The sequence below is a fragment of the Cryptomeria japonica genome, chromosome 4 (genome assembly GCF_030272615.1).
Source record: "Cryptomeria japonica chromosome 4, Sugi_1.0, whole genome shotgun sequence".
Classification (NCBI taxonomy): Eukaryota; Viridiplantae; Streptophyta; class Pinopsida; order Cupressales; family Cupressaceae; genus Cryptomeria; species Cryptomeria japonica.
In genome coordinates this window covers 666,481,782-666,498,545 of record NC_081408.1, presented here as the reverse complement: position 1 = coordinate 666,498,545, position 16,764 = coordinate 666,481,782, and the positions used below count along the sequence as shown (strand labels likewise).

Sequence of the window (16,764 nt, the reverse complement as noted above, 5' to 3'; positions counted from 1 at the left end):
TAGAATGTTTTAGGTTTTAACGAATGCAATTCAAATCTTAATGCTAGGAAAAAGATTAATTAGGAATCCTTTCAAAACCTAGTCCATTGACTTGGCCCTTATAATAAATTCATGCCACTTGAATGAGTTGTGTTGATGGTTAATTAGCATGTGTGAATTCTAAATGGAGCATTTTAAAAGATTACCATCTATTTGTTTCATACAGGATCGAAGCAATGACCCCTATAATTTTCCTTGTGAATGAAGGTGCTACCTAACAACCATAAAACTTCTTTAGACAGTACCAGTGGACCCAATGGAGCAGTCAGGCTCTTTTTCTTTTGCAACTGCTGCTGCTTTATTAACCATTCCATATCTCAACTTTCCTCTCCATGAGGGAAGTCATGAGTATATCACATTTTTAGCAGAGTATCTTTGCCAGATCTCTGTCTTCTGGTAGTATGATGGAACCAGATATGACCCCTATAATTTTCCTTGTGAATGAAGGTGCTACCTAACAACCATAAAACTTCTTTAGACAGTACCAGTGGACCCAATGGAGCAGTCAGGCTCTTTTTCCTTTGCGACTGCTGCTGCTTTATTAACCATTCCATATCTCAACTTTCCTCTCCACGAGGGAAGTCATGAGTATATCACATTTTTAGCAGAGTATCTTTGCCAGATCTCTGTCTTCTGGTAGTATGATGGAACCAGATATGACACCTTCCTTTTTAAGTTGGCATTTATATGAATCCATACACTGTATATTTTGCAAGTGCTTATATCCCTTATGATTCTTATCACATTGATAAAATGTGTAAATGATATTATCTGCTGATATTGCAGACACACCACTAAAGTATATTCTCTTATCAGTATGTGTTATTTCTGGCAACTTTGCCATATAATTGTGTCTCTGTTTGTACTACAATTTATATTCAGTTTTGCTTCTGGTTTTAAATATTCATTTCTTGTGTTAGTTCTTTTTTTTATTATTTATTTAGTAATTGTTTTTAAAAAAAATTCGAAAGTCGTGCAGTGGCATAGTGTGATGGTTAAGTTGTGATGGTATTGTTCTTGCCATCAAGATTCAAACCCTCTGGAATGGTATTGTTGAATGTTTAAATGGAAATGAGATCCCCATTTATGACCTCACCAATTCATAGAATTAAGTAATGAAAACAAGCAACTAATCTTTCAAAGATTTGCTCAACCAACTGTGTACATGCTTGCAGTGATGCTATACTTGTAGAATAATGAATATGTTTGATATTTTATTTCTCCACACACCTGAATAATATATTCTTTTTTATAAGATGACTAATACTGGAAATAATAAAATATGGGAATGTAACACCAACTCAAAAAGGCCATATTACCAGTGGAAGAAGAACTATCAGATTACTATCATTCATCATAATTCTGTTAGAAAAGATTTACTTCGTTGCAGACAAAAGAGGACATACTTAAAAGTGGCTATTGCTGAAAAAATATACAAGACAGTAGACTCTGGCTATGAACATTGTACTCCAGATTTACTACTAGTAGTCGCTTCTAATGACTCCCTTCTTGAAATTTGTGATAAGACACCAAAATTTCTTGGATGTACATTCAACCACTGAGATATGCAGTGGATTTATTATGTGAACAAGTATACTATTAACCATAACTCAGACTCAGAAGAAAGAGAAAACAGGAATTATGCAGCAATTTACTACATTTCTAAACCAGTTATACAAATCACATTGAGTGTCATGTAACCTGAGTGGATGTATTTCTGTCTAATTTCTTTTTACCTTGAAATTGAGGTGAAGGAGGTGAACATCTTTGATCTTCATTTATATTGAAGGATGGCCTGAATTATCGTTCTTATGGTTTCAGATTTTCTTTGGATGAGAAGAATACCATACAAAGCACGCCGCTTACAAGTACCAGTAGAATCATTCCTGCAGATATACACTCAATATCCATTTTAGAGTTTGCCTGATAATTGGTGGAGTCTGAAACTATTACCTCATTGAGTATTTATATTGCTAACTCTTTTAACCAATGTGAGTTATGCTAATTTCCTCATCTAGTATTAAATATACCATCATTCATATCGTAAAACATGTTTCAGTAGAAAATAAATTCAAGAATAACATTAAATGGAACACAAAGTCCAAAGCCTATTGCTTCTAACTTCTAGGAATGTATGGAAGGTCACCTGATTTTGTGTCAATAGACAGAACTTCATGTCAACCGTGAGAGCACTAAACTCTAAGACACAATGAATGAGCTAATACATATTTCAAACATGAATATGCATCTCTAAGATGGGAGAGACATCTAAAGAATGTTTCCCTACTGCAAGAAACATATCTATATAGTAGACAGCATTCTCTTATATATCCTTACTGGACATCTCTTGCTAAAAATCAAATGGTAAATAAATACCCAAAGGCCTAAAAGGTCAAAAGGACCCTTAACCAATCTATTTCTTATTCATTCACACAGAGTCGCAGTAAATTTGGAGAGCATGCAAAATAACCTTATTCATTCACACAAAGAAATACCAGGATTTTGGGGGAAAAAAGAACAAGAATAGAGATTTTGCAAGCTTGGGCCATCTAGATTTGCAAGGATAATTACCCATAACACAATATAGCTGAGATAAACAACCTTATTTTATTTAAAAGCTATAATGCAATACTTATAGGCTGTAGCAGTTAATTTTAACTTTTGAAATTCATTTGTTTATATCATCCATGTACCAAAATATATGTTGATTCTTAATCATAAATGACATCCTGTCACTGTTCACCATACCCATAACCATGCCTCCTTGCTGTGCCTAACAAGAAACTAATTTGCAATCACTCATGACAGATAGCAAATGAAGAGCCTTCAGTCAAAGGAGGTGCAAGAAGGGCTTGGAGATACTGTCTATCTGTCCATTCTAGAGCTCTCTATGGGTTTGTGCCACTTCTGTCCATCTAACACGGGGATATTTATTTATCGTATTTGTAAAGGTGTACCTGTTCAAATTGGGATAAGGATGGTTGGAGATTACGAAATTGAAGAGGGGATATATAGAAGCCTCTAAATGCATGTATTTTTCAACACAAGCCAATCTGCATTTCAGTAGGGCAAACTCTTTTACAGAGTACAATTATTGGGCCAGTGTTCCACGGTCATCTGGAACACTTGTTTGTGTGTGAGATCTGTGCATTTTTACCCACTAGAGATTGCAGACTGGTATGGCAGCCCAGGTAGCTAGGATAATGAGTCAGTGATTTGTGTTCAAAGTTCAAACCCTGAGGCTCAAAGCTCGTAGTTTATTTAGAAAGAAACAGATTCCCAAGTGAAACCTACGTTATCACATTTCTAAAAGTGCCACTATATGTTAAAAACTTTGAACAAATCCTAATTTATTCATGTCTTGATTAAAACAACTAAATTACAGTACTACCATATACCCCACTTACCAGATCCCGCTTTTCTTGAAGCAGAGGATCCTGTTTGGGAATTATTATGCAGAAAACACATGGATACAACCACCAGTCCACTTCCCAGCTTCTCTCTGACAACTCTCCTCTCCATATCCAAAGACAGCAGCTCCTTCCATTCAATTGTGGTTGATTTTGTTTCAAACAAACATTCCTCTATCACAACCTTCACAAGCATTGCCAATCCCAACCAAAAGGCTATAAAAACCATGTGGGTGTATGATGATGATCTATTTAGGTGGATAACACTCATCATATTTACAACACTTGCAAAACTGTAAAGTGGAAGCCAAAAGTACCAGTCTGCAAAACACAAGTAAGCATCTATAAATAATCTTCAAATTACTGTTGTGTAAAATTCAATAACTTGAGCTATAAAACATGTGGGGGGCAGAGAAGAACAGAGCAGCGCACCACACCTGGATCATTGAGCTGAACCGATGCTGAGTAGGCGAATAGGATGCACATGAAAGCATAGCAGAAGGAATAAGGATGCATTGAAACCATTGCAGGGGAGCATCTGGCCGACGTCAACGTTGTTTCTTCACAAGGCCGAGGTCAACGTTCTCTCTTCACAAGGTTATTATATACATAATTTCATCAGCTTCTTGTTTCTTGTTAGTTCAGATTGAGAACAAATCGTCGGCGGAAATGGCTTCCGCATTAGTTCCTCTTGTGCGAAGGAGCTTACTGTAAAAGAAAATAAGCTAATATATTATATATTAATATAATATATTCCTTAAATTTAATTATTTAAAATTGGGCGATCCCAAGGCAAAGGTGAAATGGCGGCATGGCGGCATGGCAGCAGGAGAGGCAGTGGCGATAGGAGCAGAGTTACCGATGTGCCACTCAGAAACCGGCTAATTTTGGGAAAGTAGACATGTTCCATGGTGATAGATATCCCAGATCGGTGGCAACCAGTGCCCTATTGACCCACATAAATGGAAGGAGAAATGGTTTCATTTGGAATAACAAAGGTTGGTTTCGCAAAGCCAAGCATCCTGCTTCCGAGTTCCCCCGAGCATCCTGCTTCCAAGTTCCCCCGAAACTGGCAACCATCACTTGAATCTAGCATTCCCAGTGCGGCAATTGAGAGAGGCAATCCTCACACTGAACCCAATTTGGTCCCTCCGAAAGCTCATGGTAATTTCCAAATGTGAAATGGGCGCTTCGGGAAAGATAACTCAAGGGCGGACCATGCCAGGTTTTGGAGATCTAACTTTCATCCTAAAAATCGGATCCCTTGGTCGGACCGAGAGAGAAACCCTGACTTCCAAAGACGGACCTTCCTCCCTCATCGACCCCATCATCCTAAATCGGTAAGAAAAACTTCAAGACCTACCATCTTTTGGATGAAAATAAAATTAATTTTGTTAGGTCGAGTTTGCTTGAGTTTTGCCTTTTCATCAAGTGGGGTGGTGGAAAACGGATTAAGGACAACTTTGAATCCTGGTGTAGAGCACAATGGGGAAAGGATATTAACATCAATATTCTCCCAAATGATTTCTTTTTTATTGAATTTATGAGCAATGAGGAGAAATGGCAAGCTAAAAAACAAAGGTCCATATATCTTGGATGGCATTGAAGTTCACATCATTGATTGGCAGCCCAATTTCAATCCCCGAACTCATGTATTACCCGACAGTAAGGTATGGATAAGATTCTACAACTATCCCTCAGATTACTGGCACATTGATGTCATTAAGGATATATGCAAAAACCTCGGCACATTTGTATCGGTTGATGACATTTTGGAGGATAAAATATGGGGAAGCTTCCTCAGAATTTGCATTAGCACGAATCAAATCACCAAGATCCCCGATGAAGTCAAAATTATTGGTGTTGGGAAGATCTGGATCCAAAAGATTGATAGAGAAGATCAGTTGCATATTTGTCCTAAATGCTTCTCCTTGGATCACACCGGCTTAGGTTGTGATGTTTCGACTATGATACAGAGAAGTTATTCATGTATGCAATTTCCTATTGAAGAAAATCTACAACCGGAACCTCCTATCTCCACTGATACCGAGGAGGATTTTTGTAATGAAATTCATGACAATGAGAATATTCCATTGACTGAGGCAACTCCTTTGAACATAGCTCCTCCATCCTCTGGTCAAAGTGAGAGCCAACAAGATCTTCTCGTGCTTTTGGAAAAGACTAAAACCCTACAAGTGGATATTGAATCCAAACTAGCGGATTCGCTACCACCCTCTCCTATTGTGCCTAGGAATCAGCTAGTAATTGAAGACAACAAAATTCACACTCAGGGTATGGAGGCTAGCACTCTGGGGGAGATGGGATTGGAAGATGGTGAAATTGAGTCTTCCTCCTCAGAGGGGGATGGAGACTTTGAACCTGACTCTAATCTTATATTGGAGGATACTACAAAGGTTTTGGGAAGTCGGATTCAACTATTAACAAACCAAATTTTAAGCCAAAAGGAGTGCGGGGGCGCAAGTCAAAAAAAATAATGCTAGCAATGGTTGGTGTTGCTAGTGGTCAAACCAAACTTAATTTAGGGAAGGGAAATGCCCTTCCCCAGGAGCAATGAAACTCTTATCTTGGAATGTCAGGGGCATCAATGCCCCTGACAAATAGCACTTGATTAACCGCTAGATGGATAATACCAAAGGAGATATTTGGCTACTACAAGAAACTAAATGGAGTAAGGTTGAAATTGATCCAAAAATGAGAGTATGGAAATAGTGGAATGGTCTATTTAGGCAATCGGATGGAGCCTCTGGTGGCTTGGGAATTATTTGGAACCCCATGAATGTTAGGATCTCTCTTATTGGGGAAGATAAGTATTGGCAACATTGTCTGGTAACTATCCTTGGTCGGAATGAGAATTTCAATCTTTTTAATGTGTACGGACCATCTTTTGCTGGTGATAAACGTGTTCTCTGGGATCTCTTAACCATCAGACTTAGCAGTATTACCGATGGTAGTTGTGTGGTAGCCGGGGACTTTAATGCGATCCTTTCCGGCAATGAGAAAAGTGGGGGCATTCAGAGGACCGGTACGGCCCATAAGGACTTTTTGGAATTCGTTGAGAAGAATCACCTACTTGACATAGTTCCTAAAAATGGAGTTTTCACATGGACGAATAGGAGATCGGGTTTTACTAATATTGTTGAACGGCTAGACCAATTTCTTATTACTGGTGATTAGCTAGGACAAAATCTAGCATTAGAGTCATCGATTCTCCCACTTATTGGATTAGATCACTACCCGATCTGTCTAGAGGTCGCCATGGGACAAGCGGAGGGAGGCACTCCTTTCCGGTTTGAGAAAATGTGGTTCAGAGTGCCTGAACTATATGATCTTATATCTGTTTGGTGGAATGAACCGGCTCTAGGGAACCATTCGAGATTATTCATACTCAATAAGAAGCTCAAGTATATTAAGGTTAATATCAAAGAATGGAATAAGAGCCATTTCAAGAATATTCATTTGGAGAAATTAAGAATTAAGGTTGAGTTGGAAGAAATAACCAATTTTGTTATTACTTTAGGAATGAATGAGGATTTATTTAACAAAGAAAATACTCTCAAATCTTATCTAAATGAAATCCTTCGGTGTGAGGAAATCCATTGGCGTCAAAAATCAAGGGAGTTATGGCTTAAGGAAGGTGACAAAAACACCAAATTCTTCCACATATTGGCCATTGCCATTCGTAATAGAAATAGAATATCGGAGATTGTGAGACCGGATGGTAACACTGTTAAGAACTATGAGGACATTGCGCAAGAAGCTGTAAGATTCTTTGAATCTTTATTGAATGGTGGTCACCAGATCGATCATGAAGCAAGAGCCAAAATTCTTAACTCAATCCCATCCATAATATCTGATAGTCAAAATATAGCTCTCTTTAATCCTATTTCAATTGATGAAGTAAGGAAAACCACCTTCCAGTTGAAACCTGATAAGAATCCTGGCCCTGATGGCTTCCCTGTTGCTTTCTTCCAACACTTCTGGGATATCCTCGCTCGAGATTTACATCTTGCGGTAGAAGAATCGGGAAAGAAAATGACTATGTTAGGTGCTATTAATCACACCTTTTTTACTTTAATCCCAAAAAAGCAAAACCCTCAACAGATGAGTGATTTTAGGCCCATTGCTTTATGCAACACGATCTATAAGATTGTAACAAAGATCATAGCCAACATATTGAAGCCCCTCCTTAAACACATCATATCAGACGAACAAAGTGGATTGCCTCTGGAAGATCCATTGTGGAAGGCATTATCATTGCCCATGAAACGCTTCACATGGCCAGGAAAACCAAGGATTCTTGCATGATTTTAAATCTGGATATTCTGAAAGCTTATGATATGGTGGACATGGGTTTCTTAATTGATGTTCTAAATAAATTTGGTTTTTGCAAGGAATAGATCACTTGGGTCACGAGTTGTTTATCTTCCCCAAATTCTCTGTTTTGGTTAATGGCTCATCTCATGGCTTCTTTCCCTCGACAAGAGTGTAATGCCCCGCCAGGAAACCCCTAAGGGTTTAAGTTAAAAACACTCAATTAGAGTGTAAATTTTTTTATTTTTTTATTTTTATAATATTTAAGAGTGTTCATAATTAGACACAACATTAAGATACATTGAAGTTATCCGACAACTTAGATATCACAGCGGAAGGCTATATGATCCTAAGAGGTTTCCCAACGCGATTACATAAGCTTACACCTAACTCAACTTGAGTCATTAGATCCATTAAACTGGATATTATAATTACGAGATAATGCATAGATCTTGATTATATATGTGTTCAATGGTTTGACATCTTATAATTTTAGGAAGCGTTCATTTACTTTGGTGGCTCGGAGGCCATTGCGAGGTTATCTATTCAATGCTCTTAAATTCATAATTTCATTTAGAGGCCTCCAAATAGTTTCCAAGCGTTTAAATTAATGAAGTTCATTCAATGGGTTTAGGGTATCCATTCACAATCGATATCATCCTTTAATATTAAAAGTATGGATAATCAGACGAGCATACATTCATTAAGGATTAACTACAATTAATAGAGTGAGGTCTCTTCATTTGTTTTCATGCATAGCCAACTAATGAGTTGTAGATTCTTATGTGAAAGATAAAATGTGAGTAACCATAGAATTCATTTGAAGTTTTGATGATGCAATAATTGGACTAATTTCATTAAGGCGGGTGTGTATTAGGGCACACGAGAGCATCCTTTAAATAAAAATATCGTTAGCTAGATGAAATTCTTCATTTCAAGATTTGAATAATAAGACCGTAGTGATGTCCTTCTATTAGGATTGAAATACCATTATCTTATTGCATATTACTCTTTTTGGTTATATGAAGTTAATGTGAAAAGGTACATTTACTAAGATTTAGATATAACAACTATACAAATACTTCCCGTTTTAGTTCATTTTAGAAATCATAAGGGATTCCTTTTATAAGGATTAAATTATGGATATCTAGTTGAGTTTCACCAATTATCAAGTAAATTTCGGTAAGGTTAGTTTGTTAAGATTAAAACGTAATTGACTAAACAACTATATCCAATAAAATGAAGCATAATTAACATGACGTTTCCCATTTACTAAGGTAAAAAGGTAAGTATCTATATGTGGTTCATCCTTTTAATTTCACTTAGAATTTACAACATTAATTCAACTTTGACTCCCATTTCTCGTTTGGTCAATTTACATGCTTAATAACAAGTTAATTCATTGATGCAACCTAGCAAGATTCTTTCCACTATTACTACGTTTAATTAACCTTATCAAAATACTTTTCCACAACTTTAATTACAATGTTTTAAATACTATGCCATCATCATAATTTACAATGTTTTATGAACCTAAATAACTACATTTATCCAGATGAATACTGTTATGCACTTAGATTTGAATACATTAAATTTCCACCATACACTTATGCAAGAATACAACCATCCATGATAATTTAAAGCATAAAACAAAGTAAGCTAAAAGAACATCGCATAACACAGATATGATCTCGGAGTTCACCCCTAAAGGGCTACATCTCCGGGTCTGCTCAACTGCAAGACCCCTCTGGCATTTAATATAGTTAAGGTTAAATATTTACATGTCTTTACAACTCTGCCCTTTAGGCAAACACATGCACCATTCAACATCTACCTCGATTGATTATTACATAGTGATCCCTTTTAAAAGCGGGTCAAATTGAATTATAACCAAAAGAAAACCAACAAACCTAGAATTTATTGTTTGACGGTACCCTAACTAGGGGCTTGACCAACTTATGACCAAACACTATCATATCAAGTTCTACCATTACATAACCAAATTCGATAATAGAAATTTAATTCAGCATAGGCATTATCCGGTCGAGGTGTTCGTTTACCGTATTGCTCTAACTAGTAATGTCGATCCATTGGTAGACTTGCTAAATTAACTTTTATTTAAAAATTCATATTAATCCACCATTACTATTTAGTCCATGTTAATAATAAGAATAACCCAAGTATGATGAAATCAATATGAAATTAATAGCTTGAATTATAGTATGGATTTTCTAAATGATGAATCTCTAAAATCCCAAATCTATTATTTAGCAATCTGAGATTAAGTAACATAAAAGAAACTGAATTTGAATAATATAAAAAAAACCAAGTTTAATTCCCTTATACTAATTTTAATTTCACTTATCAATTGGCTCTTCTTTATTTTTACATATTGTACACATACATTTTTTTTTTACCTTAAAACAATCATTTAAATTAATAAAATTATATATCTTATTAAAAATAAATAAAATAAAATAATTATTTTTTTTGTTTTAACTTTTTTTTTTAAAAAGAGTGGGAAGGTACCCACGTGGTCAACCACGTGGGCCCCCCCTTTTTTTGCAGTCCCTGCTACCATTTGGTAGCGCAGCTGCCATGGTAGCGCTGCTACCATTTGGCAGCAGTGCACTACCAATGGTAGCGCTGCTACCAATTGGTAGCAGTGCTGCCACTGCAGCTACTCCCTCCCAGCCGTATGGGGGGTAGAGTATGTAGGTTTTTTTTTAATATATTTTTTATTTATTTATTTTTGTTAAGAAAATTTTCTGTTAAATTTACACCAACAACACAGTCAAAACTGCCAAAGAAAAGTGCAGTCAAGTTTTCATTTATTGAATCTATGTATATTTTTTTTTAATAACAAATTAGAATATGCAAGCAATACAAAGAAAATATATGAATATCTCACCAAAACACAGTCTGAAACCACAAACTTATAGTATTTCCCAGCAACCCCATTTTTTTGAAAAACAAACACAGTCACAGCCATTCCTCCTTTTTTTCTTTTCTCTCTTTTTTTTTCATTTTCAGAATATTATGGATTTTAAAAGGAAGCAAAATAGAAGAGTCTTGAAGAATAACCCCCAAATCCCACACCATGTTTGCAATCCATTTTCCACACAAAGATTCAACAAAAGTTAAGCTCTACCCTTTTTCTACAAAGGAACTTACTCACAAACATCAAATGGGCAATCTAAAAAATAAAAAAAAACAATGTTGCAAGAAAGAAAAATTACAAAACCCCCTTTTTTTTTTGTAACCATTTTATTCAAGCTAATGATCAGATTCTTACCTCAACAAGCTTCCCTGGAAAGATTTTGATGATGAGCCCCCAAATCTGCTGCTCTAAAACTCCATCCTTCTCCAAAAATTCCCAATCTCCCCTCCAAAAGAACCATGCTTTTCCAAAAAAAAGACCAAAAGCCCAGAACCCCCAAAAACATTTCCCAACTAGTTTTAAAAATGAGAAACCCTATTTTTGCCCTAATTTTCAATTTCGAAATTAGGCATTTTTTTTTTTTTAAAATAAACAAGTGAAAATCCAAATGGAAGTCATTCATTACCATTATCTATTACATCTTATTTGTTTTCCTTATTAAAATTATAATGCTTCTATTTCTTTTTGAGTTTTAAATTTTTAATTCCTCAATATTAATTTTAGGCCTACTTTTATATTTCAGAACTATTGACCGGGTAAGGCGTTTTGATTAATTTAATTTTCTAAAAATCAATCTTTTTATACTATATCAACTATACAAGTAAAAAGGAAATAATTTCTTTTTAAGTAATAAAATTTACCCTTTTTTCTTCCAAAATGCGAAAATGAGTAATTTATTTCTATTTCTCAATTGACTTTAAAAATTTTCCTTTCTAAAACGTATAACTCAATAAATTCGTTATTTTAAAATTAGCTATTAAATTAACTCGCTATAATATAATAAAGCGACATTTTTAAATAAATGACTAATCTAATGCAAGAGTCTTATTTATTCAAATTTCTCAACTACAAATGCATAAATGTTACAAATGCGTAAATGAGCACACTAACCCCAGTTAAATACCTTAAGCTTGCTACAATAATAATTTAAAGCAATCTCTTAAATTAATGATTAATCATATAAAAGAAGCTACCTATTTAAATTCCTATATCACTATTGTGTACGCCTACTCATTAATTTTGAATTTAATACTTAGGATAACAAACCTCACTTACCTCGCGCAAGGCATGCAAATCGAGGAAGTCCTCCAAATCTCTTGACACGCATCCCAATGAAAAGCAAGCCCCATGAATTCCACACACGATGCTCACCTAACCATGGCTAAGGCAAGACGAGAGTTATATGTCCACCAAATCCGAATTCTAAAGATGAAGGAGGCATACTCAACCTTGCAAACCCCAAAGGAGATGAACCTTGCCCTAAGCGGTGTTGTACCTGCAATCTCCTGCACCCATGAATTCATACAAGCATGCATATACATATACATATTCAATGAAGGCGTTAGCTCAAGATTTATCACAAGAGTTAGGAACAATTACATTTGCACGAGAATCGATGCAAAAGCACAATAATAAGTACGCACAGTTATTTATATTATCTAAACTACACATTTCACCATGGTTAACCTACCTTTCAAGAATGCCACTTAGGAAGTCAATCATGGTCAAACGGGTTTTACAAGTCTAACTAGGGTATGGGCATTACAAAGAGGAATACGACAAGGTGATCCAATGTCACCATTTTTGTTTATCATAATGGCTAAAGCCTTAGGTCGGTCAATAAGAGCTCTTCAACAAGATGATCGATGGATTGGAGTCAATGTGGCAACAGGGGTTGAAAAAATGACTCACTTGCAGTTTGCCGATGATACCATTTTGTTTGGTTCAACTTGTAGGAGAGAAGCAAGAACAATTAAATCATGCCTCGATGATTACTGCATGGCTTCCAGGCAGAAAATCAATTGGCACAAATCTGAAGTGTTTTTTGTCAACACTCCAATTAACTTGCAAGGTGTCTTATCAAGGTTTCTTAATCTCAGAGTTGCAAACTTACCAGGGAAATTTCTTGGAACCCCCCTCTTCATTGGCAGTAACAGAGCTTACTATTGGAAGCATCTTATTGATAAGTGCAAATCCAAGCTTGCAATTTGGAAAGGCAAGTGGTTATCCTTTGCTAGGAAACTCACTATGATAAAATTGGTCCTCTCTGTACTACCGGTTTTTTCCATGGCTTGTCTCAAATTACCGATGGCAATTGAAGATGAATTGATCTCTATAATGAGAAATTTCTTTTGGAATGGTTTGGATGACAAAGGGAAATTTTCTCTAGTAGCTTGGAAAAAGGTCGGCCAGCCAAAAAAGGCAGGGGGTGTTGGCATTCGACAAATCTCAATTATGAATCTAGCTATGGGTGCAAAATTGGTTTGGGAAATTTGCAGTGGTGGTAATCAAAAATGGGCAAGGCTTCTAAAACATAAATATCTGGACTCGCTAGAGCCAAAAAGGATTCTCACTATAAACAACCCCCCCAAAGGTTCGACCATCTGGAATTTTATTGTGGATAGTAGGGAAATCATAAGTGATCAGGTTACTTGGGATGTTAGGAATGGTAGGGATGCCTCCTTTTGGATTGACTCTTGGGCTGGTGAAGATGCCTTATGTCTCAATCCTTCACTGCAACTTATTATGGTAGAAACTTTTCGCCTTTGGGGTCACAATATCTGTAATTATGGTTATCCTATCCAAGAAAATGGCATTGCTAAATGGAAATGGAACTCCTTTGATCCCTTGGATTTGGATCAACATCAGAAAGACTTGTTTGCTGACATTCTCAGCAAAAGGATTATTTTCCCTTCCCTTGAAAAGGACATTATTAGGTGGTGTGGTTCCTCTGATGGTAAATACAAAGTATGTTTTGGTTACAAATTGAAAGAAGCGGCTTTAGACAAAAAAAATTGGTCTGCTAATTTTTTTTGGCACCGACATCTCCTTCCCAAAGCAAGCTCTTTTGCCTAGTTGGCTTGTCAAAAAAGATTCTAACTAAAGAAAGGCTCTATTCAATGGGCATCAATGGACCCAGCATATGCATTTTACGTCAAGAGCATGAAGAGATTGCGGATCATCTACTACTCCATTGCAAGTTCTCCAGCCACTGTTGGTGGCATTTCATGGGAAAATTGAGAATCTTTGGCCCCTTCCCATTAGGGTTGGACGAGTGGTTTTTGCAATGGCCTAAACCGACAGGAAAGGCTATTTTTGCTGATTTGCTTTATATTTTACCTTCTCTTCTGATTTGGGAAATTTGGAAAGAAAGAAATCGCAGAATTTTTCAAGGTAAAGAGATGAGCTTAATGTCTTTATGTGGGAAAATTGAGAACCACCTGACTGAGCTCCTGAATGAAGTTTCTCAATCCAAATCATTAAATAAAAATATGTATACGAACTAGGATTGGAAGATTAAGCTGGCACTTCCAAATCTAATTATTCCACCTCTTTTTGGCAAGGGAACCCGGTGGATCAGGTCAATCCAAGAGTGGGTGTTAAATGGGAAGCGCCAAAGCCTGGGTGGTGCAAGGTAAACTTTGATGGTGCTTCTGCAGGAAACCCAAGTCAAAGTGGTATTGGTTTTATTTTGAGGAACTTCGATGGTATCCGTATAAAAGAAATCTCTGAAAATATTGGAGTTGCCACTAACAATGAAGTGGAATTCAGAGCAGCTTTAAGAGGTCTACAACTAGGGAAGGAGCTTGGGGTGTAGAGAATCCATCTAGAGGGAGACTCATTAAATGTGGTTAATGTGGTCCGTTGTAACAACATCCCTTGTTAGCACCTTAACCAGTGGCTTCAACCGATTCTGGTGCTGCTAGCCACCTTTGATGAATTTCGGATTAGCCACATCTATAGGGAAGGTAATGGAGAGGCTGATAGACTCTCTAAATTGGTGATAGTCGTTGGTGACCCCCCCTTGGCTCTCTGACTGGGTCTTTCTTACTAGTTTGCTACCCCTATTGATCTTCCACATTTTGATATGGCCCGTTTTTCTTGCCAATAATGGTGCTCTCTGGTTGAGTTTGTCGGTAGCAGTCTCTACCGATTGTCTTCTCCTTCCAGATGATGTTGCTCTGATTGGTCGATCAATGACAGTGCTAACTGGTAATATTGCCTCCATCGATTGACTTGGAATCCTGACTATCTCATTGATGGGGGTGCTCTCCGATTGAGTTTCTTGCCGGTTGTGTTCTCCTTTCTCCTTCCAACTAAGTTTCTCTCTGTTTGAACCACTGGTTGTGGCGCAAACTGGTGCATTGCCTTCCCGGTTGCTGCTTTTTTCTTTCTTAACCTAATGGTCATGGTTTCCGGTGGATTGATCGACCGATTGTTTTGTTCACCTGTTAAGGTTTCTTCTTGTCACCGAGATGTGGCACACTGCCATCATTATTGGTCTGTGCCGGTTTGGGCCCCGTGGCAATCGGACATAAGTGTACTTTAATTAATATCTAGTTACGACTAGATCCTTTCAATATTTGCTTATAATTACTTGATGGATAAATTCGGTCGACATTAAGTTGATGAGCTTTGGCTCTGAAGATATTTGGGCACTAGCATTTCATGCATGTGTGTATTCAATTGGCATGAACTACTTGCCTGGTGTCGTATCCCCTGGCTTAATGACTTTCTATTTAACAATGGAATGCCCTCAATTTTCCATCAAACATTTGCTTTCTTCACTCAGTGACTTCCTATGGACACCCCAATTCTCCTTGAAGCTACCTGTCGATAGATGGTCTTCCTGGGTGAAATCACTGACAGACGTCTGTAGGAGGTCCTCTACTCTCGACACCCTCTTATTCTTCACAGCCTTAAAAGGATACTGGGGAAGAAATTCCTTATGTCTTATCATAGATATAGAACCAATGTTGATATCCCGACCTTTTTCCTTGCAATGGTGATATACATGGGGACTAGCAAGCAAAGAGAAAAGTTGTTAACTCAAATGGCGTTTAAACATCGCCTATTGGGGGAAATTGATGCTACATTGGACAATATTGATGCCAACTTGAGAATACCGCTTCCCCAGAATTACTATATGTCCTTGGGCAACGGGGCGAAGATGAGGAAGTTTGTGATAGTGAACTCTCTGGACTTTGATGCTCTTCAAGCAACCTAGCCTACCATTACCAGGAATATTGAATTTCTGCTTAAAGCAGTCGACAATCAAAATGGCTTCACATCGGAATGGAGGGCAAAATTTCTTCGAGACGAAGAGTTAGCGGGTGCTGATGGTTTTGGGATTCTGGAGAATGGAGATTTGGTTGACAGTAATGACTGGGGGTTTGGGCTTAGCGAGGAGTGATTCCCAAACGACTACCGACTCCCTAGGGAGAAGGCAGAATCGACGGCTCACTCGAACTGTGGCACTGAATGCCCTATCATCCTAGATGCGGCTCATGCTCCTGTGGATGTTGACTCTGAAGACTCCCTTTGACTCCGGTTGTCACCTCTCTCTTTGATTTCTCTTTGGTTTCTCTGTTTTGGTTATTGTCTTTTTTTTGTTTAAGGCCTCTGTTATCTACTTCCAGAGGTTGGCATCTAATGTTTTGTACTTATCCAGCCTCCATTGCTGGTATTTTTGTATAAGGTATAGAGCTAGGGTAGGGGGTTTTCTTCCTGGTTCTTTCCCCCTACCACTCTCATTGAATCAGGCCTTGTATTCTCTTAATTTGATTAATGCAAGGGTGATGCCCCTCTACAGCTATATATATATATAATTTTAAATGGAGATTTATATAGGTATTATATTTTTTAATTTTATATTTTATTTATTTTGAAAATATTATGTTTATAGTCAATATCAATAATTTAACATGTTAAGGTTGTCAAATTGCACTCCACCTTTTGCTATCATTGTATAATGCATCTCCACATTAGCAAGGGGTGGAGTACAATTTGACAACCATTAACATGTTAAATTATTGATATTGA

The 16,764-nt window shown here is 37.0% G+C and overlaps 1 protein-coding gene across 1 annotated transcript; it reads right to left on the bottom strand.

Moving 5' to 3' along the window:
* Positions 1-1,376: 1,376 nt before the first annotated feature.
* On the bottom strand, positions 1,377-4,168 carry LOC131061851 (uncharacterized). The gene is made up of 3 exons (XM_057995714.2): positions 3,887-4,168; positions 3,447-3,770; positions 1,377-1,925 (listed from the first exon to the last, which is right to left on the bottom strand). The coding sequence occupies exons 1-3, from the start codon at positions 3,972-3,974 to the stop codon at positions 1,849-1,851; spliced, it is 489 nt and encodes a 162-aa protein (XP_057851697.2). The 5' UTR covers positions 3,975-4,168; the 3' UTR covers positions 1,377-1,848.
* Between the last annotated feature and the right edge of the window lie 12,596 nt (positions 4,169-16,764).

Excerpts from the sequence above, each read along its gene's own strand:
- LOC131061851 (XM_057995714.2), bottom strand. The coding sequence starts at position 3,974 with ATGGTTTCAATGCATCCTTATTCCTTCTGCTATGCTTTCATGTGCATC. Across the intron at positions 3,771-3,886 it reads GGTTCAGCTCAATGATCCAG|ACTGGTACTTTTGGCTTCCA; the intron begins GTGTGGTGCGCT and ends TGTGTTTTGCAG. Across the intron at positions 1,926-3,446 it reads TTCAAGAAAAGCGGGATCTG|GAATGATTCTACTGGTACTT; the intron begins GTAAGTGGGGTA and ends GTATATCTGCAG.